We start from the raw sequence: 26,189 nt of genomic DNA on the forward strand, positions 1-26,189 counted from the left end.
CAACTATAACGATGGTAATTACATTTAACAATACAGAGATACATAGTAAATATAAATGCTCCAAATATGTGAGGGATATGTGGTGTTTGATTGCTGACGTAATAGAAGTTTCCGAATTATTGTCAATGCCAGTGGACAGAGAAATATTCTTGCGCGGAACATACAGATATATGTGTTTCAATAAAGCTGTTTGAATGTTTCAGACATAAATACATACCTTCCTGAAGCGGCCATATGTGTTTCATAAATACATACCTTCCTGATTTAAACATATTTTATTCAACATTTACAAACAAACTGCACTGAATATACACACACACTAGTTGCCTATAATATTGAAATGGATTGGAACGAAAGCATAGCTTATAGAGTTCATCTCAAAGGGAATTAAATTACTCATTTACCAGAAAAATGCGTATGATTGACGATTAGACGATATATATCTTTTATGCGAGAAAAGTTGTTTCTAATGCTAAACAATAGGAATAAGTTTTTTTTAGATATGGATTCAATAGTTCAAACACGATACATAATAGATACAAAATAAGCACAAGCGACAGGGATATAAAAGTAGGGTGTGGACAGATATGAAGGAAGAAAAGAAGTTGGGTACATACCATATTGGGGAAACACTGTAAGTCAGGTAATGATCAGAAACGTTTCGAGTCTTGTATGAATTTATGAACAGTATCAAATATTTTGGAGGTATTCTCGTTGTTTAGGGTTGGATTGCCATAGAGAATGAAACCAATGTTAATTTCTGTGATAATTGACATACCACGAAAGAAAGTTTGTCGAGAGTCGGTATATAAAGGACAATGCATAAAATAGTGAGTACTACTTTCAACTTCACCACACTCGCAAAGAGGAGAGTTGATAATATTTTTACAATAAAGGTGATAGTTAAGACCACTGCAACTAGTACGCAGTCGAGTGTGAAGTGCTTGTAATCGGCGGTTACCGTAATAATAGTAAGGCGGGCAGACTGGCAATCGACTACGAAGTGCATATTTAAAGGATGCAATTGAACGACAATCCCGCATATTCTGTGAAAGTTCATTCCATGCACGTAAAGTTGAAGGTAAGAATGAGGAAAAGTAAGAATCTGTGATTGACATAACCGTTCTTGTGTTAGATGCATTCCGTAGTGAATAATTCTGTGTACTGACATTTAAAGGTGCAAGGGATGATAGATATTCTGGGACAAGGCCGTTTTTCATTTTAGAGAAGAGACATAGTTTGTGATTAATGCGTCTTTCTGATAGAGTAGGCCAACATAGCTCCGTATGGAGAACATCAATCGAAATTAACTTAGTAGAGCCACAAACTATTCTACCGGCTTCATTTTGTATCTTTTGCAGTTCGTTTTTTTCGTAGTCCTTACAATTATCCCAGACAATATCCGCATATTCAAGAATCGGACGGATGTACGAAAAATAAATAGTTTCTAGACATTTTCTGTCCAGACGGAACTTAAGCCTTCGCATGATACATATTCTTTTAAGAGCTTTACTTCTGATGTACTCAAAGTGTTCATGCCATGTACAGTCACTGGAAAGAACCAAACCAAGATGTTTATGCGAATTTATTTCTGAGATTTGTTGACCATTCATAGACAAATCTGGATAATTACGCGGAAGGCGTTTTCTGGAGAACAGGATTGACTTAGTTTTTGCAGGATTAAAGGTGACTAGCCATTTATCAGCCCATTTAGTAATGCTATCAATATCTCTCTGGATTATTTCAGTGGCCTTCCTGAAGCGGCCATATGTGTTTCAATATAGCTGTTTGAATGTCTCAGACATAAATACATACCTTCATGAAGCGGCCATATATGTTTCAGCATAAATGTTTGAATGTGTCAGACATAAATACATACCTTCCTGAAGCGGCCATATATGTTTCAATATAACTGTTTTAATGTCTCAGACATAAATGCATACCTTCCTGAAGCGGCCATATGTGTTTCATAAATACATACCTTCCTGAAGCGGCCATATGTGTTTTAATATAGCTGTTTGAATGTCTCAGACATAAATGCATACCTTCCTGAAGCGGCCATATATGTTTCAATATAACTGTTTGAATCTCTCAGACATAAATGCATACGTTCACGAAGCGGCCATATATGTTTCAATATAACTGTTTGAATCTCTCAGACATAAATGCATACCTTTATGAAGCGGCCATATATGTTTCAGCATAAATGTTTGAATGTGTCAGACATAAATGCATACCTTCATGAAGCGGTCATATATGTTTCAATATAACTGTTTGAATCTCTCAGACATAAATGCATACCTTCATGAAGCGATCATATGTGTTTCAATATAACTGTTTGAATCTCTCAGACATAAATGCATACCTTCATGAAGCGGCCATATGTGTTTCAATATAGCTGTTTGAATGTCTCAGACATAAATACATACCTTCTTGAAGCGGCCATATATGTTTCAATATAGCTGTTTGAATGTCTCAGACATAAATGCACACCTTCTTGAAGCGGCCATATATGTTTCAATATAACTGTTTGAATCTCTCAGACATAAATGCATACCTTCTTGAAGCGGCCATATATGTTTCAATATAACTGTTTGAATGTGTCAGACATAAATACATACCTTCTTGAAGCGGCCATATGTGTTTCAATATAACTGTTTGAATGTGTCAGACATAAATACATACCTTCTTGAAGCGGCCATATGTGTTTCAATATAACTGTTTGAATGTGTCAGACATAAATGCACACATTCTAACAGTTATATTGAAACGTATTAGAATGCTAGAAGAAGGTATGTATTTATGTCTGAGACATTCAAACATATTCATGTTATGAAAACGTACAAATGACAACATATATTTCATTCTAAAAAAAATAAGAATTTGAACTGAAGCTAAAAACTAATAAAGATAATAATCATCGGTATAAAGCAGTTAAATCTATTTATTTGGTTTTCTTTTTAAAAATAAGTGAATTTAAGATAAGTGAATTCTATGCCCGGATGGAGGAGGGAATAACAAAATTGTAAAATAACGACGTTTTACAATGTATAGGTGGAATATCTGTGGAGTTTCTAAGATTGCATCAAGAATCCCGTGGACGGATAGGAATCAATTTCCAAGGTATGGCGGACCTATATGTGTTTATATTTTAAACATAAAACAATATAAGCCGGTGGTTTGATCTTCTTTCAGAGAGGGACCGCCAATTAAGGTCCATATAAAGTTTTTCTAATGAGAATAATTTCGTAGCGCTGGTGACGATTCTTGCTGCTTCGTGTTGAAACTTCTCTAGATCCTGTTTTCCGACTGCAGTTTAGTTGTCAAATATAATATCGCCATATTCAAGTACCGATCGGATACAAGATTATTTCTAGAGTTATACGATCAAGCGTATATTTAAAATGTTTATCCGCACCCATGCATTCTCTTTGATGTAATCGATATGGGATCACCAAGAACGGTCGCTTGATAGAACCATGCCAAGATGCTATGATTGAGCGAAGTCAAAGGGGCATGAACAGGTCGACGAAGTTTCCACGAAACATAGAATTTGTCTTCTGTGGATTAAATGAGACTTACCAGGTCTCCGCCCATTTACTATTTTTTCGGAGATCAGAATTAAGAATAGTAGCATCATACGGATTATCTACAACCATGGATAAATTGGTGTCGTCTGTGAAAAGACTTATTTACGCGTCAGTGTGACGAACTAATTCGTTGATATTTACAATAAAGAACGAAGGGAAGAAGTCGAACCCTGAAGTGTTACTCGTTGTTTTCTATTTTGTAGATAGCTACCAAGCCAAAGAAACATATGACGGGCACCTATAGCATGTAACTTAAAAAGAAGGTCTGCATTCCAAACACGGTCGAATGCTTTGCATATGTCGCAGAAAACACCACGAACATCCTTGCCATTATCAAGAGACTAATTGGTTAATAGTTGAGGTATGTTACCAGACTGGAAGTCAGTAAGAATATTGTTGTTGGGAATATGATTATATATACGTTTATAAACATCTCTCTCGAATACTTTGCTTAGAGAGTTTAGAAATGATTGATAAAGGACGATAGATATCTACTAAGTAAGACTCGCCTTTCTTGGGGATTAGACAAGCATAAGCAACTTTCCAAGATTCTGGAAAAGATCTAATAGTGGCTGTGCCAGCACAACATATAGTTCTTTTAAGATTATATTATCTATCGTACTTGGCCCGACAGCCCTTCCAAGGAACAGAGAGCGTAGTCGAGCTTCGATATCAGAGTGGTTAAACCGTACCATTTAGAGAAAGGAGTAAATGTCGTACTTTGGTGGAGCTGGTTGGGTGTTTGGTTCCTCAAGAAGAGTTCGGTGTGTAAAAAAAGTGTTGAGTGCATTTGCCTTTTCTTCAGTGTTATACACATGTATATGTTTTCAGAATTGACAAGCGGGGAACGTAAACCGGAGTTTGAAGACATGAATTGTTTGACAGTAGACCATCATTCCTTTTCTTTCTTTTCGAGAATTGACTTAGAGAAAGTAACACTGTGTACCTTAAATTGTTTCATTAAAATACAAGCAAAATTAATCCAAAATAGATCACACGTATAGAAGCAAAAAAAAACAGAGAAATATGTTCATATCATTTCTGTCAAAATAGTTATTTAGAGAAAATCGTCCCAGACTTGGTTTGTTTACATCAGTCGTGTTCCGAGATGACTGATCATGTGAGAACCCCTTTAGGTCTCGAGATACGGTCAAAGTTTGGTATCTAGCTATCACATTCCTTTTTCTCCAGACACCCCTATCAAAAATCTCATTAGAGAAACTTAAATAGGTCGGGTTAGAGTACCGCGATTAGGAGCTATGTAAAAACATTAAAATAAAATAAAAGCTAAGCATTGTTTTAATTTAAAATGAAGAATTTGTTTTGTGGATGTCTGTTGCTTGTGGCATTCTGCAAGGGTAAGTTGACTGATGGAGGCGAATATTTTTGCATTTTCAATATAAATACTCTTAAAAGTATACATATTTTGTATAAGCACTGCGTTTTACATATATAATTCAAACCTTTTATTGGCGTGAATGATGTATACTAGTATACACAAATATGTACGTATATATTCCCATATGATTTAGTATTTTATTGATAATTTTCTTGAACCTGCCTTTGATATAAGTATATATACTGATTATTTTTATATGCTCAGTTGTATTACGCGTGCGTGAAACTTGACAGATATTACAGTGTTAGTACGATTTGCGACTACGTAAAGTTCTGATTAATGCGTTTCATATACTTCTTTTAATCGATTGATTTTAACCAAATGTGTTGACCATTGGCATCATGGTTATCTTAAGCCACACCAGTGTAAACTAAGCATGCGATAGATACTGGAAAAACACAAAACTTGTTTTATTTAGTAGTACAAAGATCAAGCGCAAAATAAAACCCACTGGCAACGCCCCTGACGTCTGACAAACACGCGAATATACACAATACATTACAACACATATTATCTACATAAATAACAATAAAAAAATATCAATAAAACAATAAACGGTCATCGTTCAGTTTAATGTATGTTCAAGAAACTCGGACCCACTAATAATCCAATTTTTCATTCGCTACAATGTTCAATTTTGATGCCTAGTGATACTACACACTTTCGGTATTAGCTGGAAGGGTATTGCTAGCTGATTCAGGGCTTACACAAGCTTACACAAGCTTACACGTGTGGTCTCCGGGTAAACGTATTTATATTGCGAGAAAAGTGATAAAACTTACTTACCAGGTGAAAATATCCTCCCAAAACACCAAAATGTCTTCGAACACCGCCATTTTATTCCGCATCACACATTTCCCTCACTTAATTTTCGGCAATCACAAAACACGTTGGACCTCCTGTTTAGCAGATATCTGAAGACACACATATCTGATAAACATGCAGTGGCTTTATTATTCGAGAACATCTTCTTGTTATCTAGGCGCTCTGTCCCTGGATCCTTGCGTCCAGAACACCGTGCTCAACGGCCAGTGGCGCCACCAGGCGAATGTCATCCATAACCCAAACATCGACCATGTCCAGGTAATGTTTCGAGTATTGAAGCAGAGACATTGTGGGTTAAGGGCGGGCAACCACCCTTGCTAACCACATAGCCATTCTTCTTTTACCCAACTCGACCACGTTTCAGTAAAATCTTTCCCAATGTTTTTTTTTTCATTTTTGTCTTCTATATCCATATCTCCTTTCTCCCGCCATTTTTATTGTTTATTCTTATTCTTAACCGTTTCTACCCCCTATCAATAACTTCTTCTCTCGCCCTTCATCCATTCTCACCAATTTTCATTTCTTAAATCAAGTCCATCCCTAACAGTACCAACCTTCTTTAATCATACAACCGAATTCATTTCCTTTCCCTTTGTCACCCACTAGCCATGACCCCCTTCTTCCTTGCATCCCTTGCATTAATACACTCGCATCAAATCAATTCATCCTCTCCTTTCGTTTCACTTGCCATCCGCTTCTTACACACTTCCGTTCCTCGTCGTTCCACTCATCAAAAATCTCTACCCGCTTTAACTCCCCCTCCATTCCTCACCAACTTTCCTTTCACAGTCAAACTTCTTCGCCTTGCATCTCTTGTCCCATCTACCTTCTACCACGCAACTACTTTCCTCTCCAAAACGTTATCTGCCCTTTCCGTTTGTCCCTTTTCCATCCATTCATTCCCTCCTCTTCACTCTTCACATATTTCCATTTCCAAACCTCATCGGGCCCCTCTTCATTCTCTTGTCGATTTCTTAACTCACTCCATGTGTTACGTTCTTTACCACCAGACATGTCACGTGTTGTAAAACATTAGCATAATTCAGTCAAGTTAAATAATTCGTAAACAGTCTCATATTTTGTAATTGTTTACTAATATTTTTTGTTTAAAGTACAGTCGTGTTGATCTATTTTAGAGTATCGGTATGATCAAAAATACATTTTTGAAATTTGACTGTTAGGAACCGAAGTACATGTAGTCCGCTCATAGACTTATACACCTACATAAGCGGTTTGTCACTCCATTGAAATATGATGTTCAGCTTACTTAAACACGACTTTTAAAAAACGTTTATATAGTATTTTTTTCTTTTATAATTATTAATGATAATTATGACAAACAATTGAATATTCTCTACCCCAGTGTGACCACACTCTGTCTTCCGGCTGGTACGTGTTTGACCAAGGGGAGATGGTGTTCGGCACATGCGTGGACAACTACCACTGTGGGACGCACGTGCCCTTCTGGGTGAATGGGACCAAACCTTCTGTAAGTAGTTTACTTGTTTTTTGTTTTATTTTAGCTTGTTTGAAAGTGGTTATCAATGATCACTATAGTTGCAACCTACAGATATAAGTTCGGAAATAAGTTCTCTGAAAACATTATTAGTGTGTGAAATAATACTGAGGCTGAAGTCGAACACTGAAACATCAGTATCCATACCAGTTAACTGAAAACATACAGTCTGAATTACCATACAGGAAAGATCAAGCTTAAAATATCTTTGAAGTTTCCTTGAAGCTGACAGTTACGTCAGTGTTTTATTATGTAATTATCAAAACTAGCGTTGAAAATACTCATTCGCAACTCAGTCGAAAGCACCTTATTTCTTGAATTACATTCCTGTAATCTGTTGTATGTTCTCAAGGCAGCTGACGGCCCCGTCATCCTGAATGCGTGTGGGAAATACAACGACGATTGCTGCTTCTACCAAACCGAAGTCGCTGTGAAGAATTGTGGCAATTTCTACGCCTACTACCTGCAGCCAACCAAGGGCTGCTCCTTGGCGTATTGTGTCGACCCTGTGGCCACCTGCACTGGTGATAGATACTCCAAGACTGGACATGAACCATGTGTAGGTAAGGACTACTTTAATTAATTCAAAACAATAATCTGTTTTGTTATTCTCTTACCGAAATATTACTCTTGTTTTTCACTGTTCAGTGAGAGCTATTTCTTCATTTTTATCATGAAAGTCAGCTACATTACAGTGATAAATCGACTGACACCCAATTAAACGCAAATGAATAACTCATCCATTAAAAGCACCATTTATAATGTTTGCTAATTTAAATGTTACTGTAAACGATTATAAAAAAGTCAATATACATGTAAGAACATACTCTTAATACGAAACATGAATCATATTTTTTATTTTCAGATGCTTATCCTAAACTTACACATACTCCGTTCCTGACGAAACCGGTGGTGGAAGGAACTGACTTCAAATTCATGTGTCTTGTACCCTACCCGCTAAACAATAACGACGCCATATTGGAAGTCACATGGTTAGCAGATGGCCATCCAATCAAAACTCCCGAACTGTTGACTGGTTCAAAACGCGACTCAGTCCTGTATGGCGAGGAGCTTGCGGGTGTCATGAATTCAAATATAACATGCGCCGTCAAGACTTCATTTGCAGACTACCACACTGGAGTAACCAGTCCGCCTTCTATAAGTAACAGTTACTGGGCAGGAATAAATGTACGAAATAAGTTTATTTTATTTTGAAATAATGCCGATGTTAAATATGCTTCAACTAAAATTTGTCACGATTAAATTGATTAATTAGGAATGCGTAATTTGAAATTTATTTACTATATATTGTTATTTATATACTGAATGACAATTAAACTACTTCAAACGATGCAACTTTCATCTTACAGCTGTCGTCTGAGATACTTACTTTGCATGCTGGTGATACTAATGTAGCCGTGACGTTGACGTCAACGCTCCCAGTCGTGTGTAAGACGTTAACGTCAGATTGCAAGCTTGAATTCGTCATCTCGACTGACAATGGTAACGTGAAATAAACTCATTTGGTTTTACTCAAATTCAGATAAAAGCACTAACTCTATTTTTAACGTTCAACTTTATTTCTCAAAAAGGCATGAGGCCCCAACATTGGGACAGCATAGGCACACTGTTAGCTACACCCTCGGCCCAATTCTAGCATTGATCAAACAATCGGATTTATTATTACGACTTAAGTTGTTTGTTGTACATATGCTTCACAGAAAACGTGTCTCCTGACAAGTGTACGCTAACGCTTCGCCCCACTGACTGGGAACCAAGCCTCAACCACGCACAAACAAGCCTCGTCCTCAGTCCAAATCCTAGCTTCGCCCCGACTGCCGGGTCGGTTACAACATTGACCTTCACCCCCACATCCAACGGGAACTGCGGGAAAGAGTGGATCACTTTTAGTTTACCAAACGTGATTGTGAGTTATATTTTGCTTCTGTTCACAGCTTTAGAATACAATCTGCAGTTTAAGCCTATGAAATTGCAGATAGGCAAGCATTAAGTACTAGACTTAATCATTAAGACTTTCACCTTTCGCGGACGTTTAAAGGTCCGCATTCTGCCACTAGTGCACCAGTCAATTTTAACCAAGCCCCCCCCCCCTCCCCCCAGGTCCGGGGGTATACCGGGGATAGCCGGGGAAATGGGCCGTGGTTTTACCTTTTTGGTGGCCCCGCAGTGCCGGGTGAATGCGGTGGTTTTGTCTTCGCTTTAAATAAAGCGGGGAATGGGCCTTACCTAGGGTCCCTGGGGTGCAGGTGCATTTGGCGGGGATTTTACCATCTGTTCGTCCCGGCAGGGTGGGGATTTTACCCGGGGTTGGCTGGACCGAAAGTCAAAGTCCCTACTATTCCCCGGACCTGGGGGGCCGTGGTTACAATTGACTGGTGCATAATCCAGACCACACTCCCTGTGTTAGATCTTGCGTTGTCAATGTATCAGCCAAAGAGTTTGTATTCTAAGTCAGTTAGATGACCTGAAGTAATTTCTAAATGATTAAGCAGGGCTAGTTTGCTACGCTCACTACACTCATTCTAATTCATTAAGAATGTTATTCATGGCATCTAACTATTATTTATACCGGTGGAAGCAGACTGGTTATTGTACGGTTTAACACATCGATAACTTTGAAATTATGCGAAGTTTAAGTTCTCGTTAATTGCATAACAGAGTAAATCATTTTCAACAGGTTCAGTAGTTGTTTATAACGACGAGAAATCGAGTGACTTACTAAATTTTATCTACAGATGCAGCCATTTTGTAGAGATGTTTCAATAGTATCCATTAATTGTTTCCTCCATTTTAATTAGGCCCACAAGGAGGGGTCGGGGAAAGGGGCCTCGTGTTCATCGATCGGTGACCCCCACGTCATGACCTTTGACAGCATCAGGTAAACATAGTAATTTATAAAAGGATTGAATACATCCGTGTAGAATTTTAATTACGTTCTTGATATATAATATCACAGAAATATGACGTATAATTAGTCTGTGATAATGAATTCACCGAAGCAAGCCGTAAAACATCCAAGTTGTTTAAAAAACGGCGTATTTGCAGGTAGAATAACTTGAAAACTGATTAAAATATTCTTGTAAATTCAAAATTTTAACTGCGGCTCTTGGGCATAAAACAATAACTCACTTGACCAAGTATACTGTGTACAATTGATTGGGTAAAGTGTCTCATTTATTTATTTATTAAAAAACAATTAATCTGAATATTTTTGTGGTTGATATATTCCATTTCGTGTTGATGCGAAATGGCAGAACTAAGCTACCATATAGAACACTAATTGTAGGAAATCTATAAATAAACATCAAAGGCTTGATTCATTTGTTCATTTATTTATTTTCAGTTTATTTCATCTGTTTCAGGCGAAAATACACTAATTTGCATGTTGGACAATACGTAATGCTGAAAAGGAAGAAGTCAAACTTCAGGGTATATGGATTTCGATCAAAAAAATAGATAAATATTTATATTAATTTTTAAATGGACACTACCATGCTAAGTAAAATCAGCTGACTTAAAGGGGCGAGCTAGCATTAAGGAAATATCTTAGAATTGGGCAAAAAGCAATTGTACTGTGTTACAACAGATTTGTATTTTAATCGTTCACCATTTACAATTATTAATAAAAAAAAAAAAACATTATTAGAAAAAACGACAACGTACTACTGTCGAACCCCGTTGTCTCGAACTCGCTTGGCTCGAATTCCTCGTTGGCTCAAACTGTATGTAAAGGACCGATTTCTGAATACTGAAGGTCAAAAATCCCGCTTGGCTCGACTTTTTCGAGGCTCGAGGTATTTTCACTGGTCCCTCGGAGTTCGAGCCAACGGGTTTCGACTGTAGTATAACAATACTCTTTATATGGAATCGCAAGGTCCTTAATAGATATATAAGTAAATGACCTGAGCTATATTTTCAGGTTGATGCCCGAACTTTTAGCAACGGCCGTGCCTCTTTTAACTGCGGAGTGGCCATGCGTGACGGAACTGACGTCATCATTCTGGACATGTGCTGGGGCCGCATGGGCACAACGTACCCTAAACTGGAGATAAGAAACAGGGCGACGTTCTCAAACAAGACAGAAATTGTCCAAAGTGGGACGGGGAACCAGTTTGTGGTGAGATAAATGAGAGTGATACTACACTTAGCCAGACAGTGGGTTGAGTGACAATTGCTCAGAGTGGGGCGGGGAACCAGTTTGTGGTGAGATAAATGAGAGTGATACTACACTGCACTATGAGAGTGAGATGGGTGATAATTGCTAAGAGTGGGACGAGGAGCCAGTTTGTGGTGAGATAAATGAGAGTGATACTACAATGCGCTATGAGAGTGAGATGGGGGACAATTGTCAAGAGTGGGACAGTTTATGGTGAGACAAATGAGAGTGATACTACACTGCGCTTTGAGAGTGAGATGGGTGTCAATTGTTCAGAATGTGACTGGGAACTAGTTTGTGATGAGACAAATATGAGTGATACTACACTTAGCCAGACAGTGGGTTGAGTGACAATTGCTCAGAGTGGGACGGGGAACCAGTTTGTGGTGAGATAAATGAGAGTGATACTACACTGCGCTATGAGAGTGAGATGGGTGACAATTGTTCAGAGTGGGAGTGGGAGCCAGTTTGTGGTGAGATAAATGAGAGTGATACTACAATGCGCTATGAGAGTGAGATGGGGGACAATTGTCAAGAGTGGGACAGTTTATGGTGAGACAAATGAGAGTGATACTACACTGCGCTTTGAGAGTGAGATAGGTGTCAATTGTTCAGAATGTGACGGGGAACTAGTTTGTGATGAGACAAACGAGAGTGATACTACACTTAGCCAGACAGTGGGTTGAGTGACAATTGCTCAGAGTGGGACGGGGAACCAGTTTGTGGTGAGATAAATGAGAGTGATACTACACTGCGCTATGAGAGTGAGATGGGTGACAATTGTTCAGAGTGGGAGTGGGAACCAGTTTGTGGTGAGATAAATGAGAGTAAGATGGGTGACAATTGTTCAGAGTGGGACTGGGAACCAGTTTGTGGTGAGATAAATGAGACTGATACTACATTTCGCCATGAGAGTGAGATGGCTGACAATTGTTCAAAGTGAGACGGGGAACCAGTTTGTGATGAGATAAATGATAGTGATACCAAATTGCGCGATGAGAGTGGGATGGGTGACAATTCATTTCAACAAATACGGATTTGACCGGCGCTTTCTGAATCTGAATAAAATAACATTTAGTAAAATGTGCTCAACTTCTTATCACATAATTATAATCCTATATGATTACTTTAGCCATGCAATTTAATATTCCGCGAGACTTAAAAAACTGAAATGTTTTATTTTTTGCCTTCACCAGCCACTTTGTATTGTGTAAGACCATTACAACAATGTGTTGCAGGTATTCTGCTTTATGTTACTGCTGGTAACTATCTTTCTCGACTTGTATTTCAGTTCAAGTTTCCTTCCGGAGCAATTGTAACTGCTAAACAGATGAAAAACTTCTTGAATCTGGCCATTTTTGTTCCTGACACGTTCAGAGGGTAAGTTCCCATAAAGTGGCATATCCAGATGAGAGCTTCTCATTAAAAAACTCATTGAAATGATAAGGGTTTTTTATAGAAGTTAACTTTGAAAATGTAGGTTCTCATATAATTACATATTCGAAGGTTATGTTCAAGTATAATGATACATTCAATGTTTATGTAGACATATAACGACACATTAAAAAGGTATGTTCAAATATACTTACGCATTTAAAGTATATGTGCACATATAATGACATATTCAAAGGTTATGCTAAAACATACTTACACAATTAAGTGTATGTAAACATAAAATGACACATTCAAATGGTTTGTACACATGTATATAATGACATATTCAATGGATATATGTTATAAAACGACACACTCAAAGTGTTTGTAAAAATATAATGACTCATTCAAAGGTATGTACAAATCTAATTACACATTCAAAGTGTTTGTACACATATAATAACACATTCAATGGATATGTTCAATTATACCGAAACATTCAAAGGTGCAAACATATCGACACATTCAGTGGTATGTTTTCATAAAATCTGTAATAATATTTAAAGCACATTAGGAAATGAATGCATATACTGTTTATAGAAGAAGAAACTTTTAAGAAAATGACAAAATTTTAAGATTAAGTTTATGTTCTATGAAAATGCGTCCCATGTATAGATGTCTTGATTGTTTCCTTCAGCGATACTGACGGTCTTTGTGGACGATTTGACGGTAACCAAGACAACGACTTGAAAATGCCCAATGGCAATGTTGTGAGATTTTTCCAGAATCCTTCGCAGAAACCATATCAGTTCATTGAATCATGGAAGTACGTTTGCCCACATACGGACCAACCAGCACAAACGTTACTTTTCCGTGGACTATGTTTAAAGTTTCGCTTTGTTTACAAAAATGCATGCAATGGTTTTGAAATAATTCTATTTTTGGGCAAAACATTTCTTTTTTGTTGGGATTTGTTTTCTGATGGAGAATTTGGGGAAAATCAGGGTCCGTCGCAGGTACCGGGTATGACAAAAAGGGTATAGAGGAAACAAATAGTTTACTGCAACTTTCAAAATGTTTGATTTTGGTAATCGAATATTTGAATATTCGATCGAAAGAATTACCGAATATTCGAATATCAAATTAGCCATTCGTCTGCTTCCCTAGTTTAAATGGCGATTTTAATTCAAATTGTCGAAAGCAGCTATACATATCTATGGTATTTAATGATAAATACTTCATGAATTTAAGACAATTGTCTGCACCATTTTACTATTCTCTTTTAGAATACCAGCCGGACATAGCCTTTTTGAGATGACGTCAGTTCCGCAAGTGACGTCACCGAATTATTGCATATGTTCAAACAACAAATTTTCATGTCAGACGACACCAACAACAATTCCATTCTCAACGGTATAGTCTATTTAGGTATATTAAAATAAAAAAAATATATAGGTTTCGTAGTGTGGTATTTTAAAAACGTGCGGTGCAAAATCACTCTTTACTCGTCATTAACACATTGCTGATATAAAGACCTTCTCAGGGGTAAGACGAAAGTTCATCTATATAATATATTGCGATTTATGTATATTCACTAACTCCAGCAGCTCTGCCCAGGCTGTCACAATATAAATAACCCTATGACGCCATCATCAACCGCAACTATGACGTCAGCAGCACCAATCACCCACGTGACACAGACTAAGGCCGTCACAGCTACTTCAACAACAACAACAACAACAACAACGACTACAACAGCAACAACAACAGCCAGAACAGCAGCAACTACCCACTTACCTATCTCTACCACTCCTTATGCATTTTCTTGTAAGTAAAACGAAAGCTTCAATTTAGTGTCCGAATAGTTTCACTGCATGCTTGATGTGTCATATTTGCCATAAATATATGAACGAAGATGGTTTGCAAGCTTTGTTCTGTAAAATCAAAACGCCATAATTTAACCGTCCATTTAAACGCCCTCATTTAGGTTTGTTGTGCGATAGGTATATTTTAGATTGATGAACAGATACTTTTTTTCCCCAAAATATTTGACGTACATGTAACAAAATATAGACAAATTTATATTTATATTAATCAGATAAACCTAGATATGAAGACAATTATAATAAAGCCCGATACCGTGTTTAAACACACTCCTATATCCCCATTACACTCCCAGATTCCTCACCCCTCCCGCCACCCGGGATGCCCACAATCTCACAACCGGACGCGCGGCGAGTGTGCTACAGTAAGCTGAACGAGTACTCGTTTGCGCGCGAGTGTGCTGTTCGCGTGTACAACATGGACCTCACTGAACTCGTCAACGTTTGCGTGACAGATTTAGAGGTAAGAACAGTGATCAACTAGGTGAACAGGGATTATAGTGGCCAAAAAAGTAAAATTAAGTGAAATAAGTTCATGTCCGACTTTTAATTTACTTACGCATTTCTCTTGCGTACAACGTGATTTACATATTGTTCACGTGATGCACATGTGCATCAGGGGTTTGCAGGGATGGAGGCAGTGTTAATATTATGCGTTGCAAAGTATGGGGACTAAAACAAAAACGAGACGGATGGCATTTCCCAGTATCCATCCATAGGAATGGTTTCGTGCTTCGGCCTTATGCTATTTATTATCTTGTCAATAATGATTATCTAATGTTCCTTTATATCAATTCATGAAAACTGGCTGCACTATAACTGAGACGTGTTGCCAGGATTGCACTTAACCTTGCTTTCTGAAAACATACAGTCACGCCTGTCATACGCTGGATGTAATTTTGTATTTTAACGTCAGTTGACCGGTGACCCTGGAATGGCCATGTCCTCCCTGGATGCCATGTTGTCCGACTGTCAGTTCGCCGCCCTGTCCAACGCCTCCAACTACGGAAACGGAACATACAAGCCACCACCGGAACTTAAACCATGTCCAGGTAAAACTTACCTGTTTATATTTAAATCCTTATATATATATATGATACTTGGATTCTATTTATCAAAGCAACTTGCAGAAGCAGTATTGGAACTGTCCTAGTTCAATGACAATGTCAAGAACATCGTGCATTGACGACGATTTGAAAAAAGCGTTTCAAGTCAGCTGCAATTCTCGTACATTTATGTTAGAACCTTTATAGAACTTGACTTATCAAGCATTGTGAAAGAATCTACATTTCAACTGCAATGGTTAAGGTGTACTAGTTCGAGGATTTTAGCCCGTTCCATATCTCCTACACGTATTGAAGGATCTTGAAGAACCTTGAGTTCCATGTTTTACTCATCAAAGCAATGTTCAGAGGCGATGGTGGAACTGTCTCGGTTCAAAGTCAAAGTACATTTGTCTACATTTATAATCTTGTCCATTTTCTGCCCCCAATGGAGTCGTTTCTTAATCGTAATGCTTGTCCAATTGTTTGTTCGTCAGTATGTCCATAAGTCACTGGCACCGGATTTTCAAACTCAATCATTTTTTTAATAAATAAAAAAAATCTTATAATTCTAAACTAAAAATTATAATACCGATTCGGGTCATGTCTCAGTCATATCTCTGTCACCATTTTATGAGTTATTACTCAAACTCAACAACATTGCAGTGCGCTACGCTAAGGCGTTTTTTGGTAAACGCATGGGTGACAAATTGTTTTTTTCATTTGCAGGCGATTGTTCCGGAAATGGCGACTGTGTGCATGGCGTATGCGCATGCGCACCGGGATTCGAGGAGGAAGACTGTTCTATCGACCACCGACAGCCGCCAAGCTTTACAGGTGTTGCTGGGTAAAACGTAGTTATTTTTTACTATGTTTTTTTACTATGTTTTAAATATAATACATAAATTTAGCTAGACACAACTCTTTTGGTATTGCCTTTACTGGTGTCGGCAGCGATGTGCAAAAACGGTAACAGTTGCATTTTTGCCGTCATGACTTAAAACACGGCGTTCGATATGCTCACATTAAACTACGCACACTAGTTAGCCATGACAGTGCGTGCAAGCATACTCGTATGCGTAACAATGCGAAGCAATTCTGGCTTGATAAATGTTTGAGTTATGTCCCTTGACAAACAGCTCATCCCTTGGCTTGCCCAAATTCCTCGAGAAAAATCCATCATGATTTTTTTTTTTTATATTTGTGCACGAGTTAATTCCATTTTGCTATAGTGCCATGTTACTGCAAACCAAACACTATGTAATAGGTCCACACATTGTAACCATGGCATTCTCTTTTAAATTCTACCACAGGGGTGGCGCATGCGCAATAAACGAAGAAGAGTGTTATCTGCCGGTGCTGGTGGGTGGTAACATCAAGCCCGGGGACACTTCCTGCTACGCTCGGGCAATGCAGGTAAAAATGTGCGACAATAGCATTAGTCTTATATACATGTATACTAGATACGTATGGTGTATAAGTCCCGGGTACAGTGTTGACCAATTTTGGGTTGATTTCTCACTTGGCGGGAATTTTTTACGTGAGGAGTTTTGAATATAAATCAAAACAAAACAATTTATTCATAAAATTATGTGAATTTATTTCAAAACACCACACATAGAAGCTAATACAGTAATTAATTTTGAGGTGCTAGTAATATCCTAAATTGAAAAAAAAATGAATATTAAGAACTTTCCTGACCTTGACCACAGAAAGGACTAAATGGGAAGTGGACGATGGATACCACGGCCACAGAGAACAAGGCGGAGTTCCTGTCCACCAATCATGCCGTGTGTAACCTGCCGAGGCTAGAGTTGAGTATGTACCATGTTCCAAGTCAAATACGTCTGGGAATGAGATATGTCTAGTTTGCCAATATATAATATCTAAATGTAAATTCAGAGTATAGTTATAAGGTCAACTGGCCAATTATTGCATGATCCGGTTAATACCCTTTTTGCAAAATAGATGCATCCGGCTGAATACAATAAGGCTGCACCGATTCGATAGTTGCTGTTATGTTAGCAAACGCCGGTATATGACGTCGGCGCAAACATCTAGGTTGTCGGTAGTGTAACCCAACGTCGGTCTACGGCGGAGATGTAAATGAAATCATGCCCTAGTTCATTTGTCATTTGTCAGACAAGCTGCTTGTAGCTTCTGCTGTATATCACGAGCATAGTAAAACATGAGTTTGTTTCAGCGAATAATAATCGGAAAATCTACATTACTTTGATTAACTACATATATCAGGTTAAAGTTTTTATCCCTGAAGTTAAGTGTTCAATACTAATATTGTTGATATTGAATTCCCTACACAGGTCGTGGCCAAGCTATGGCGGGCTTCATGGTGTCTCTGAGCAACAACCATGGCACCAGCAGCAGCCCCGAGCGACCTTACTACCTCTATAACTCACGGTGTATGATATGTCATGACGGGAACTGTACAATCAAGGTAAGCATGTGTGAGTTGACAGTCCTTGACGCTCCGCTAACTTTTAGACTAAAGTTATATGCCCGATAAAAGCCTTGTTTTTGACATACGTATTTTCTTATTAGATCGAAGTTCTGAAATAATGATTTATTAAAAGTGTGTACATTGTTAAACTTTTCCGAATTCTTTCTTTTTGTTCTGCCTTCCGGTTTTTGCGTAAGTGCTCTATTATTAAAGAATCTAAATATAAATGTATTATTACGAGAGCAATGCTTTGCTATGCGAAAAACACCTACATGAGGAGCAAATCGTCGCCTAGCCCGAAGGTGGCAGAACCTGTTGGGGCTCATATATATATTCTGTTGCATCATGCAACTCTGTCAGAATATGTCGGCATATGTTTCCTTAAAGATGCACTCTTACAGATTTAACGTTTCGACAACTTGTTTTTATTTATTTTTTGTTTTGGAGTGAGCCAATTTTTGCGTAAATATCTAACAACCAGTGATATAAGACTGCTGACAAAAGATCGCAGATGTTCATATTTTCGTTCGAAAATTGATGGTTTAAGTCTAAAAGCTTTACTAATGCTTTAAGAAAAATGGATGAAACTTAAGTTTTGAATATAAGTATGAAAACCTGCGATCTGATATTTTGTCAGCAGTCTTATATCACTAATGTCCATGCATTTTCGCAAAAAAATGGCTCGATCCAAGACAAAAAAAGAAAGTTGACGAATCGTTTAATCTGTGAAAGTGCAGCTTAAAAGCATCTCGGTCAAAATGCAGTAAAGCTCATGCCGGGACAAGAAAGGGTAACACTGCCAATCAATAAAGTATATTATTGGTTATACTTCACCAAAATATATATGAGTCTTGGTCAGAAGGTCTGTCCCTGTTTTGCAGCCTGACACGTGCGTCATTGAAAACACGTGTTACGATGCCGGTGACCTGGATTTATTGGATAACAATGGTGCATGTCAACCACTTGTCAACAACACCGCGTGGTCATCGGACTCCGGCGCGAGTCCCAATGCACCTCCATCCGGTAGGTTGGGTGTGATATAACTTTTGGATTGTTCTGAAGTTGGAAAAAAACGAATACAGCTTTGCATTAATGCCGTCGTTTTCGGCTGCGGTGTCGGTCGCTGTAGTCGCCATCGGCGGTGCATTGTTGGCGACGTGTTCGGCTGCGTTGTCGCTGTAGTCGCCGTCGGCGGTGCATTGATGGGGTCGTATTCGGATGCGGTGTCGCTGTAGTCGCCGTCGGCGGTGCATTGATGGCGTCGTATTCGGATGCGGTGTCGCTGTAGTCGCCGTCGGCGGTGCATTGATGACGTCGTATTCGGATGCGGTGTCGCTGTAGTCGCCATTGGCGGTTCATTGATGGCGTCGTATTCGGATGCGGTGTCGCTGTAGTCGCCGTCGACGGTGCATTGATGGCGTCGTATTCGGCTGCGGTGTCGCTGTAGTCGCCGTCGGCGGTGCATTGATGACGTCGTATTCGACTGCGGTGTCGCTGTAGTCGCCGTCGCGGTGTCACTGTAGTCGCCATCGGCGGTGTCAAAGATATCAATAATGATTAAATATAAAACCGTCTAAGATATTGAAATGCCCTTTCGCATATTTGGAGGAAGTCCCACAACACGAGCTAAAATATTTGTCACGTGATGCCCCTCGATCGATTGCATATATCCGTTGTCCTTGTAAACAGTTTGATTTTTCAATATTGCAAACCTAACATTGAAAGAACAGGCCCATTCTTTGAATTGTAGTGCCCTAAGTGTTTTTTGTCGATTTAAATGAACAAAACTTTTAAAAGCTATCATGGGCGGCTTTACTTTTGACTATATAAACTAACCTAGTAATGGAGCTCAAAGTTCACTTCATTTAAACATTTCAGCCACCCTGAACAAGTACACATCAGCGGATGTGGGTTGTTTCTGCCTCTTCGACCCCTCGAGCGCGGAGTGCGCGTGCTGCCAGAACGCCGGATGTCAGTGCTCGCGTGCGCACAAACACGCCTGCTACGACTGTCTACATCCGGAGATGTGCGGACAATGAGAATTTCATTGTACTTTCTCTATGAATAAACTCTATGTCTAACATTCGTATACAACATATTTACTTCTCTCGTCGTGTTTAAAGATTAAAAGTAGGTTTTGAACTCTTTTTAAATGGTGCAAATTTTGTGTAAAATCTGCAAATACTAGAAACTCAAATGAGTGAAATAATTTTAATGATGAAATAAAAACAAAATTGTATACCAACGCCAATTATTATGGCAATCAATAAATTATTGCATCGTCGAATACCCCGCGGGCCTCGCTTCAACGATATTCATGTGTGGCATTAATATAATGCATACCGTTTATGTCGCCTGCCGACGATTTTTCAATCCATAACATTCGGTCAATCCCTGACATCCCATGGCACGCTTTGTAGCAGACGAAGCCGTTGCCTAGTTACCTCTTTATCTGGATCCGGTTTGAAAAGATGCGCAGCCGATTGATTTATCTCTTTAATGCGGGACTTGATTTCTATCAGCGTTTCCTGCTTCATCAGCATATCCTGTTGTTCCCGAAGGTTCTGTTGCAGTAGCGCTTTGATAGTTACTTCCTCTTGCTTCAATACGGCGAGTGACTTCCGGGTAGATGCGGTTTCTGTATCGAACGTTCGCTGTAAATGCCGTAGATTCTCGGGAATCTGCGTAATCGGCGAGTTTACCTCCGAACTGCGAGATTTCGGGTAACGTCTTATGTCATCTTTCTCGCGCTCTCTTATAGAGGTATATTCATGTCGTCTGCTCGGGGATCGGCTGTTAACCCTTCCGCTATCAACCTCGATATGTTTTTGTTCGAGTTTAAAGTCCTGAATCGCGTTTTTCTGTGCCAGGTTGTCTTGGTGAGCTTTACTGATGACGTCACGAACTGTTATAAGACCGGAAGTTACGACAGCTGATCGATCGATGTTACACTCGAGAATATCATCTGCTATCCAGCCATGGAACGTTATTCTAAGAACTTGCAGAAATCCCTGGAACGACGCGAGACCACGTGTCTTTATGCAGACGAGAAGTAATGTCATCTGCTTGTCTGTGTTGGATGCATTCGCCTGCAAAGTTAAAACAGTTCGCCCCCAGTTAATGGTCCGACTGTTTCGCGTCTTTTTTGAGGTCGTTGGCGAGGTGCATATTGTAATACAGTTTATGACCCGTCGAAAAAGATTTATCATGGCCATAAAGGAATTGTAAAGAACAATTTATTTTCACAAATAAAATATAGCATTCCAATCTTTGATAAAAATGTGTTGTCTGTTGTTTTAAACAATGAAAACGAGACTATGTTTACGAAACTTACCATCATCTGATCGTAAGTGAACTGCCCTATGACGTCATGCTTTTTAAGCAGCTGAATAACGGAAGTCGACAAGACAATATGACGTCGGATGAAATCCTCTTTCTTGTTTAAAATTTCTTTCACTGCATTGTAAGTATCATCCATGTTTGTTCACAAAATAAAGTTTTCAAAAACTCGTACCAAATAAAATGTACTTCTTTCTTGATTTCAAATATATTTTAGAATCTGATAACTGAGCCCGATTCTTGCTCCTAAAGTTTTCCCATAATTCATAGTTTGGTCATCCCATTACTTTTAAAAGTTTCACCTTTGACCTTCACATTGTTGAATGTGGTCAATTAATTCATCTTAGCAGAACATTTACAAAGAAGTTTGGTTTGAGGAAATGCTTTGATTTCGTTTCCGGAAAGATTTGAATGCTCCGTATTTTTGACAATTGCGATGTTTGTACAGCATCGAAACTCAACATACATTCAGTGGAAAATGTATGTAAATACAACCCAATAGTCTGGTGTATTAAATCGTTTCATTTTGAAATACGTTAATATTCCTTGCATTGTTGACTTTAAGGAATAAATAATAAATAATAACCTCAGTTTCAAAATCCTTCTTGATTTAAAGGGACTCGCTCATGTTTTGGACCAACAATTAGTTTTCACGATGATGCATCGGAAAACCCCCACTTATTTCATCAATACTTTACTCTATGACATCGAAATTGCAGAAAAAGTACGATTTAAATTTAAAAAAAAATTCGGTTTTATTGGAGTGCGGTTCCACGTGCCGCTAAAGTCAAGAACAAAAAGAAAACCGACGCCTTAACCCCTATGCCACAATGTCTTATACAACATAGTGGATATTTTGACATTTTAACAATGCATTGACAGCACCACGTTAAAATGTTAACCAATCACACAACAACGGATCGCTGAAGGCCGTTATTAATACAATGCAAAATTGTGGTGTTCAACGACGATATATCAACATTTGCTGAAGGGTTCCAGCTGTCGATATTTTTTAGTTTTAACACTCCTAATGATTAGCAACTTTATATTTCGTAATAAAAAAGTATATTTTACAAGAACATGAGCGAGGCCCTCTTAATTTGGAAAAGTGACGATAATTCAGCAGACGTTAAATTGAATGCTAAAGCATTTGGGTCAAGTAAGATCTTAAAAAAGTTGAGTCGAAACATGTTTGCCGTTTGGCGTTATACACTATAACCGAGTTGTGTGGCCGATTTTCCGACCTGCAAATCGCAGAATTAAGTAAGAAGCAATGCTGCTTCTTCATCAACAACCAAAAAGTACAAGTTTTCCGAGAGGGTAAGGGGGTTAAAACGGGTTCAATTTGTACAATTTATTTAAATTTACAAAACGGCATATTTACACAGTGATATAACTAACAAATTCATTCATAAATAACATGAATTAACAGGCAAAATAAATGTGTTTTGAAAGTTCTGTATTTTATTAATAACGAAAATAAGACATGTAGTGTAGACGTTTTGACTGCACCCAGAAAAAAAAGAAAAAAACTATTTTTAAACTTTTAAATAAACACAAAAGAACCGAAAAACAGTGGCTGGAGGAAACAGTTTGCTGGAATCGATAGTAATCAATCATATCAAAATAACTGATAAGGGGCATCTTCAGTGTTTGAAGAATGTGTTTAGAAAGTTCGTCTCTCTGTTTAAAAGAACCAAATCTACGCAGCGGTTACCTCCCTTTAGAGTTCTAAATACTCTCCAAGGGAGATAAATGCGTAGGAGATAGTAACAAGGGAGAAAATAACAATTATCAAAACTAACTAAAAAAAGGTGAATGAAATGATTTGGTACAAATGGAAGACAGTGTTTTTGGATATAAGTGTGATTAATGAAAGAGGTAACAAAAACATCACCATTTTCACACTTCACGTCAAATGTTCACACTTTTCACCGCGTGTGTCTATTTGGAGATTCAAATACCACTCACATTTAGAAGATGTGAGTTTATTTTTCGGTCTCTGGTTCGCCGAATCACTCTTCTAACATCGCCTAGCACTAAATAATATACCAAAAACTCTTGAAGAATTTTTTTCACACTTTCTCGCCTGGAAATTTCCTCCAGTATTCAAACCGTTGTCGGTCACAGAATAGCGAAATAACACTTCGATGTCAATTCAGCAAAACAACAATTGTCTGAATGGTCAGTCTTTGCAATATCATGCCCATAAATAATCGGATTTCTTGGCTGCAGCATTTCACATCTATCGAAGTCAAATATCACAGCTTAAACTCCACATCCGCCGCTAATAATCTCACTTTGAGACAACTCACACTTTTTTGCGAGCCACAAGGCACAAACGTGTCAGGTTAAATTGCATTTAAATATCTAACAATATTGTAATTGGTTAATTATCTACAGCGATGAACACGTAACGTTTTGGAGCACGTTTTACACTTGACGTAACAGCACCAGTAATATTTACACTCGCACCGCTCCACGAGTGTGACGTCACTAGATTCATACCCGCGCCCACAACACATGATGTCACATCCGCCCGGTCCCGTGCTGTCCGGGTCACATGACCTATAATTGAATGAAACACATATGATTAATCACAATTTAATAAATAATTGAATTTGTATAAAATGTAACATAAAGTACGAATTTGGGAGTGATGAAGTGCGGAAACAACGTACAATTTCATTCAGTTCGTCAGGATTTCTGATTTAGAATCGGGTTGTTATTTATTTTCACCTTTATTTCCGGTTATTCAGCTTCACCAATCAGAACATAATTTTTATTTACCAGAAGGTCATATGATTTACCAATGTGGTCAAATCACCAACACAATTGTGCTTTAACACCATGATGTATAAACGATATGACTTTGGTAATAATGTATGTGTTATATTCTAATTAATATAGATCAGAAAAATGCCAGTTACATAGTATTTTGTTCATGAAAATTTTCATTTATGTATAGCTAAGGGATAACTCTACAGAGCTCGCTTCTCTTGTCTAGAATGTATGATCTCCCTTAACATCCATTTTTACTAAGTTATCGTTCACCAAACGACTTCTGACAGCCTATAAGTTTACGGGAAAACAACATACCTATCTTTTGTGCCTATTGACCCCAATTTTCTATCGGGAGAACAATAATCCGGGGACTTGGAAACGTAGACAAGCTCGTCCATAGGAATGGAATCCATCTTCTTATAGCGGGGCACAAACTTATGGAATTCTCCCTTCCGCTTCCGTTTTACTTCGATCGCCATTCCGAACTTGTCCTTAAGCGTTTCTGCGATATCATCAAAGTCGGCAAGCGATCGCCAGCAGGTCTTGATGGAGCAGGAACCGGAAACGCCGTGACACTTGCATGCCGTCGTCAGACTGTCGTATACGACCTGGAGGGAAACAAAAAATTAATTATATAAGTCCTATAGGTAGTCCAGAAAAGAATTCTGTACGAACGTTGATACATACTGAAACCCAGGGGCGAATCCAGGATTTCACATTGGAGGGGCGTAACCATTCGACTTGCGCCCCTCCTTCAGAACCGAATTCTCTCTAAGACTTAAGTGCAGGCAGATGCGTTTGGGGAGTACTCTCTCTAAGAAACTTTAACAATTTCTGGTCCGAAATCGTGCATTTTGGGCGTATTTTATTACTTTTTTCTTCTAAGTTGAAATAAAAGGTAAACTTGGAACAATTGTTACAACTAGTTGATCGTCTTCAATTTATTGTATTTCGTATGAGAAGACTAAGCGATGGTATACAATTGATGTCGCGTTTATTTTGTGAGATATTGGTGGTCTAAAAGAGCTGTATTCGAGCAACAGGGGACCAGTCATTATTACTTTAGATTGTCCATGTAAACTTGACATAGTGACGTCAACGGAACCACTAATTAAACTCAGACGTTTGTAACGATGGAGATACACCTACAAAACGTCAAAAGTATAGGCTTCCAATCAGGTTCGAAGTCGTAAAACACCAGTTATTTATTCCAAAATATCTCCTCAAAAGCGAAAACCACCGCAATTATCGTGGTATGGAAATCATCAAAAGCTCAAAGTGTTCGTAGATATTACAGTATAACATCTGCCCTGTGTGCAAAGTACTGCTTTACTGGCAACACCTATCGTTGGCAATAAGTAAGAGGGCTTATCATGGTTTAGGCTTTGACGTTTTATTGCAGAGAAGGGCTTTAAACTTGAGGCGAGATGAATTGGTTTAATTGACTGATATGTAATTGGGAGTTTTTTGGGATCTCGTAAAAGGCTAATTGGGCTAAGCTGTTCTACAAAGCCCCTTGATAGTTTTAACCTCGTTCACGTGTGTGAGTCAAGAACCATTATGCCTGATCTTTCTCTAACAAACAATACGAGAATTAATAGATATATTATATACATACTCTTACTGAGGCAAGAATTCTTTGCAAAATCATGTAAACGTGTTTTGGTACAACGTCTGTTTCATGCAAGGGCATGATTTCGGTTAGAGGCTAATCTTTGGTCAAGCGTCTCACAAGACAGACCAGTGTGCTCCCTGTTAGAAGACAGACTGGTCTACCAGTGTGCTCCCTGTTAGAAGACAG

The 26,189-nt window shown here is 38.4% G+C and overlaps 4 protein-coding genes across 5 annotated transcripts in view; 2 read left to right on the forward strand and 2 right to left on the reverse strand.

Annotated features, from left to right (window-relative positions):
- Positions 1-10,209: 10,209 nt before the first annotated feature.
- On the forward strand, positions 10,210-13,910 carry LOC128219450 (von Willebrand factor D and EGF domain-containing protein-like). The gene is made up of 6 exons (XM_052927260.1): positions 10,210-10,229; positions 10,714-10,780; positions 11,271-11,468; positions 12,799-12,887; positions 13,579-13,707; positions 13,886-13,910. Exons 1-6 carry the CDS (start codon positions 10,210-10,212, stop codon positions 13,908-13,910), a joined length of 528 nt encoding a protein of 175 aa, XP_052783220.1.
- Positions 13,911-15,173: 1,263 nt separating this feature from the next.
- LOC128218860 (von Willebrand factor D and EGF domain-containing protein-like) lies at positions 15,174-20,372 on the forward strand. The gene is made up of 8 exons (XM_052926594.1): positions 15,174-15,227; positions 15,681-15,816; positions 16,537-16,654; positions 17,121-17,223; positions 17,520-17,625; positions 18,129-18,262; positions 19,147-19,288; positions 20,144-20,372. The coding sequence occupies exons 1-8, from the start codon at positions 15,183-15,185 to the stop codon at positions 20,302-20,304; spliced, it is 945 nt and encodes a 314-aa protein (XP_052782554.1). The 5' UTR covers positions 15,174-15,182; the 3' UTR covers positions 20,305-20,372.
- Positions 20,373-20,652: 280 nt separating this feature from the next.
- LOC128219451 (uncharacterized) lies at positions 20,653-21,743 on the reverse strand. The gene is made up of 2 exons (XM_052927261.1): positions 21,600-21,743; positions 20,653-21,354 (listed from the first exon to the last, which is right to left on the reverse strand). Exons 1-2 carry the CDS (start codon positions 21,741-21,743, stop codon positions 20,653-20,655), a joined length of 846 nt encoding a protein of 281 aa, XP_052783221.1.
- Positions 21,744-22,983: 1,240 nt separating this feature from the next.
- LOC128219560 (protein Wnt-11b-2-like) overlaps positions 22,984-26,189 on the reverse strand; it is a 50,166-nt gene continuing 46,960 nt past the window's right edge. For both annotated transcript variants that reach the window (XM_052927380.1, XM_052927378.1), the window contains 2 exons: positions 24,704-24,996; positions 22,984-24,172 (listed from right to left, as the gene is read on the reverse strand). In XM_052927380.1, coding sequence (XP_052783340.1) covers positions 23,998-24,172; positions 24,704-24,996 — 468 coding nt within the window. In that variant the 3' untranslated portion in view covers positions 22,984-23,997. The remainder of the gene's footprint in view (positions 24,173-24,703; positions 24,997-26,189) is intronic.

Source organism: Mya arenaria, chromosome 15, assembly GCF_026914265.1.
Source record: "Mya arenaria isolate MELC-2E11 chromosome 15, ASM2691426v1".
Classification (NCBI taxonomy): Eukaryota; Metazoa; Mollusca; class Bivalvia; order Myida; family Myidae; genus Mya; species Mya arenaria.

Excerpts from the sequence above, each read along its gene's own strand:
- LOC128219450 (XM_052927260.1), top strand. The coding sequence starts at position 10,210 with ATGACCTTTGACAGCATCAG. Across the intron at positions 11,469-12,798 it reads GGACGGGGAACCAGTTTGTG|TTCAAGTTTCCTTCCGGAGC; the intron begins GTGAGATAAATG and ends CTTGTATTTCAG. Across the intron at positions 12,888-13,578 it reads GTTCCTGACACGTTCAGAGG|CGATACTGACGGTCTTTGTG; the intron begins GTAAGTTCCCAT and ends TGTTTCCTTCAG.
- LOC128218860 (XM_052926594.1), top strand. The coding sequence starts at position 15,183 with ATGGACCTCACTGAACTCGTCAACGTTTGCGTGACAGATTTAGAG. Across the intron at positions 15,817-16,536 it reads GGAACTTAAACCATGTCCAG|GCGATTGTTCCGGAAATGGC; the intron begins GTAAAACTTACC and ends TTTCATTTGCAG. Across the intron at positions 17,224-17,519 it reads GCTACGCTCGGGCAATGCAG|AAAGGACTAAATGGGAAGTG; the intron begins GTAAAAATGTGC and ends CCTTGACCACAG.
- LOC128219451 (XM_052927261.1), bottom strand. The coding sequence starts at position 21,743 with ATGGATGATACTTACAATGCAGTGAAAGAAATTTTAAACAAGAAAGAG. Across the intron at positions 21,355-21,599 it reads TCACTTACGATCAGATGATG|GCGAATGCATCCAACACAGA; the intron begins GTAAGTTTCGTA and ends TTAACTTTGCAG.